Source organism: Penaeus chinensis, chromosome 31 (genome assembly GCF_019202785.1).
Source record: "Penaeus chinensis breed Huanghai No. 1 chromosome 31, ASM1920278v2, whole genome shotgun sequence".
In the NCBI taxonomy this organism is placed as follows: Eukaryota; Metazoa; Arthropoda; class Malacostraca; order Decapoda; family Penaeidae; genus Penaeus; species Penaeus chinensis.
In genome coordinates this window covers 27,378,974-27,382,587 of record NC_061849.1, presented here as the reverse complement: position 1 = coordinate 27,382,587, position 3,614 = coordinate 27,378,974, and the positions used below count along the sequence as shown (strand labels likewise).

Sequence of the window (3,614 nt, the reverse complement as noted above, 5' to 3'; positions counted from 1 at the left end):
TGAATAATTATTGCTTTGTCATCTATGGTTAAGTTTGGGGGAGAGATCAAATTTCATGCTGACATATTAGCGAGAGAAATGTGGAAATTACTGAAACTTCTTTTATTATTGATGAATAAGCAGCATTCAAACCATTCTTTCTTTTCGGTCAATCAGTCTAAAGCCACAATCACTGACCAACTCACTATTACTTCCACAGCATCTCTTCATGAAAAAATAAATAAATAAAAAAGTTACCATTAAAACCGAAAGAAACAAAAGAAAAAAGAAAACTGATATATACATATCCAATAATCTTTATTTTATTCTACTTCCTTAACCCCCCCCCAAAAAAAAAATCAGACTTCAAAAAAATATATTTTTCTGCATGAGCCTTAACCGCTTTCCCACAGCAGGGACCCCCAACCGCATCCGTCGCGAAGGGGTCTCTCGAGGGTCAGCGCTCCACAGCCAAGCCTCCTCCGTGACAGAAGTGGCTTCCGACGAAATAGACATCGACAACGACGAACCCTTAGGATTCACCTCGTAAGTCTTATCGATTGTATTTTACTTCATCTCATTATTTATTCTTATTTGATTACTTGGTATTGTATGTTTGATATTGTCATTTATTCTCATTTACTTATCTGGCTAATTGTAATGTATTTTTTTATATTATCCTTTATTCTCATTTACTTATTTGCCTACTTATTATGTATGTTTGATAGTATCATTTACTCTTATTTACTGTCTTCCTTATTCTTAACTTCAGGATTTCAAAAGGTGTTTGTTGTGTTATTTTCATTCTATATGTCTCGCTCGTATATTTGGTCATACAAGAAGGGATTGTATTTTGAATTGCCGTTATTGAAGGTGTATTACATTCATGCATGTTATACTTATTGTCAAATGTTCTGTTATTGTGTGTGTGTGTGTGTGAGAGAGAGAAGGGAGGGGGGAGGTTGAGAGAGAGAGAGAGAGAGAGAGAGAGAGAGAGAGAGAGAGAGAGAGAGAGAGAGAGAGAGAGAGAGAGAGAGAGAGAGAAAGAGAGAGAGAGAGGGAGGGACAAAGAAAGAGAGAGAGAGAGAGAGAGAGAGAGAGAGAGAGAGAGAGAGAGAGAGAGAGAGAGAGAGAGAGAGAGAGAGAGGGTTGAATGGAGGGAGGGAGGGAGGGAGGGAGAAAGAGAGAGAGAGAGAGAGAGAGAGAGAGAGAGAGAGAGAGAGAGAGAGAGAGAGAGAGAGAGAGAGAGAGAGAGAAAGGGGGGGGGGGAAGGAAGGTGGGAGGGGGAGAGAGAGGGAAGGAGGGAGAGAGGGAGGGAGGGAGGTTGGGTGAAAGAGAGAGAGAGAGAGAGAGAGAGAGAGAGAGGGGGGGGGAGGAAAGGAAGATGGAAGGGAGGGAGGTTGGGTAAGAGAGAAAGAGAGAGAGAGGGGGGGAGGAGGGAGGTTGGGTGAGAGAGACAGGGGGGGGGGGAGGGAAGGAAGGAGGGAGGGAGGGAAGCTGGGTTGGGTGAGAGAGAAAGAGAGAGGGGGGGGAGGAGGGAGGGATTGAGGGAGGTTGGGAGAGAGAGAGAGAGAGAGAGAGAGAGAGAGAGAGAGAGAGAGAGAGAGAGAGAGAGAGAGAGAGAGAGAGAGAGAGAGAGACCTAGAGAGACTGGTTGTAAGCGTAGTATTTCTATGTATACAATTACTCGTAGAAATTGAAGAAACTCTTTTCTTGAGTCATGATAGATTTCCATTGCACTGTTTTAATTACATGTGTATGCATGTGTGTGTGCATGTACACATATGTAGCATGTATGTATGAGTGTAACGAGAACACACACTATGTCGAGAGGAGAAAGTGTTCACAGAGAACGCACTCCAGACCTCTCTCACTAAGTCACCTGACGCACTGTAGGCTCCTTGTCCACAGATTAACCGAGGCTCACCGTAACGCCATCCGAGCAATTAGAAAAATCAAGTATTTCGTGGCGAGGAGGAAGTTCCAGCAAGCCAGGAAACCGTATGATGTGCGTGACGTCATCGAGCAGTATAGCCAAGGGCATCTCAACATGATGGTCAGAATCAAGGTAAGGCATTTCACTAGAGAGATTTTGGTATTACTGACTGTCTTTAGGTGGTTGATCAATAGGTAACTGGTATGCAAGTGACGATCTACCTGTCTATATTTCCATGACTAGCTTATCTTCCCGTATCTACCCAAGTACAGACATGAATGTATATCAGCATGTGCTCTTCCTCTACATATGTCTTCAAGTACGTATGGGAGGTCCACGTCTGCCGCTGTGCCTACTCATTACCATCTATTTGATAATCGAGTATAGATTTCCCTCCACGTACACGTCCTTGTTTCTGCAGGAACTCCAACGCCGCCTCGACCAGACCCTTGGGAAGCCTGGGAGTTACCTTGCGGGCATCGACAAGTCAGGCAATGTCAAACCCATGACGATTGGTGCAAGGCTCTACCGTGTGGAGCAACAGGTGAGAGGAACTTCCGTTGGCTTCAGTTGACCTGCGGCTTCTTTTTATAACGAATGCCCATGCTTTATAATCACATGGTGCATTGTTATTCATTGTTATCATAAATAATGATATGCACGTTCTGCTTTTTTTTTTCGTGTCACGGAAATAACGGTTGATGTGCATCTGTTTTTTGTGTTTTTTTGTTCTGATGTAACCACAGCATCCTCTCCTCTTGTTTTCTTCGCAACAGTTGCTTCTCCTGGACAAGAAGCTGGACCAGATGCTGTTCGTGTGCAACGCTCTCTCCCAGAAAACCCAGTTACCTGAGATACGCAACCCGGACGACCATGTATAGCGATGCTAGTGTAGTCGTTTTCTTTTTGTTTTCTTTTTCGGTCTGTTTATCTCATTTGATCTGTTGATATGTATTTTCTTGGTTGTTTGTTTGTTTGGCAAGTTGAAATAGCATATTTTCGTGATATATCTCGCCAAGTTTTGCAGAACGATAGCTTCCCATGTCATTGTTGTATTGAATTTGATCATTGTATGGAAAACAAAGACAGACTTACGCACCGTCATCTAACCTTGGAAACTGTACTATCGTAATATGCAGGATAAAGATGTGTATATATCTATATTTTCTAAATATGTAACAGTACATATTTACGTTGGGAAATACACCCGCGCCTTGCGTGTGTATCTGTATATATAATAATATAAATATATAGGTTATATATATGATATATTATCAAGCAGTGAATACGACGGTCAAGTGGCGATGCCTGACCTGCAGCTAGTCCACGGCTCGCATCTGCAGCCTGGTCCTGGTACCTTGTATGTCATCACGTCCTTCTGGTTGCTGCCATCCTGCTGCACCGTACTGTGGCGTTGTAACTGGTCCCACGGAGCTCACACTTTTATTTTTCGATGAGACGTCTGCCAGTTTAAATCGTTGAGCAGTGGGTGTGTTCGGTTCGAACTGACTCTCTCTTCTGAGTGTGTGTTAACCATTATCAGTATTGCAAGCGCGAGGATTTGCAAGTATGTGTGCCGTGTTTCGCATCTGAAAAAAGTCTACGGTTGATGATGATATGACACAGACTAAACGGCCTGGAATTGACTTGTGTAGCTTATCCCCAAATAAGTCTCGTTTTCTTTTCAAGTTGAGGGTGA

The 3,614-nt window shown here is 43.2% G+C and overlaps 1 protein-coding gene across 1 annotated transcript in view; it reads left to right on the top strand.

Moving 5' to 3' along the window:
- The window catches only part of LOC125041801 (potassium voltage-gated channel subfamily KQT member 1-like), a 649,090-nt gene extending 646,008 nt beyond the window's left edge, over nucleotides 1-3,082 (top strand). The window contains exons 12-15 of the mRNA XM_047637112.1: nucleotides 393-525; nucleotides 1,891-2,047; nucleotides 2,337-2,459; nucleotides 2,692-3,082. Coding sequence (XP_047493068.1) covers nucleotides 393-525; nucleotides 1,891-2,047; nucleotides 2,337-2,459; nucleotides 2,692-2,796 — 518 coding nt within the window. The 3' untranslated portion in view covers nucleotides 2,797-3,082. The remainder of the gene's footprint in view (nucleotides 1-392; nucleotides 526-1,890; nucleotides 2,048-2,336; nucleotides 2,460-2,691) is intronic.
- Nucleotides 3,083-3,614: the final 532 nt, after the last annotated feature.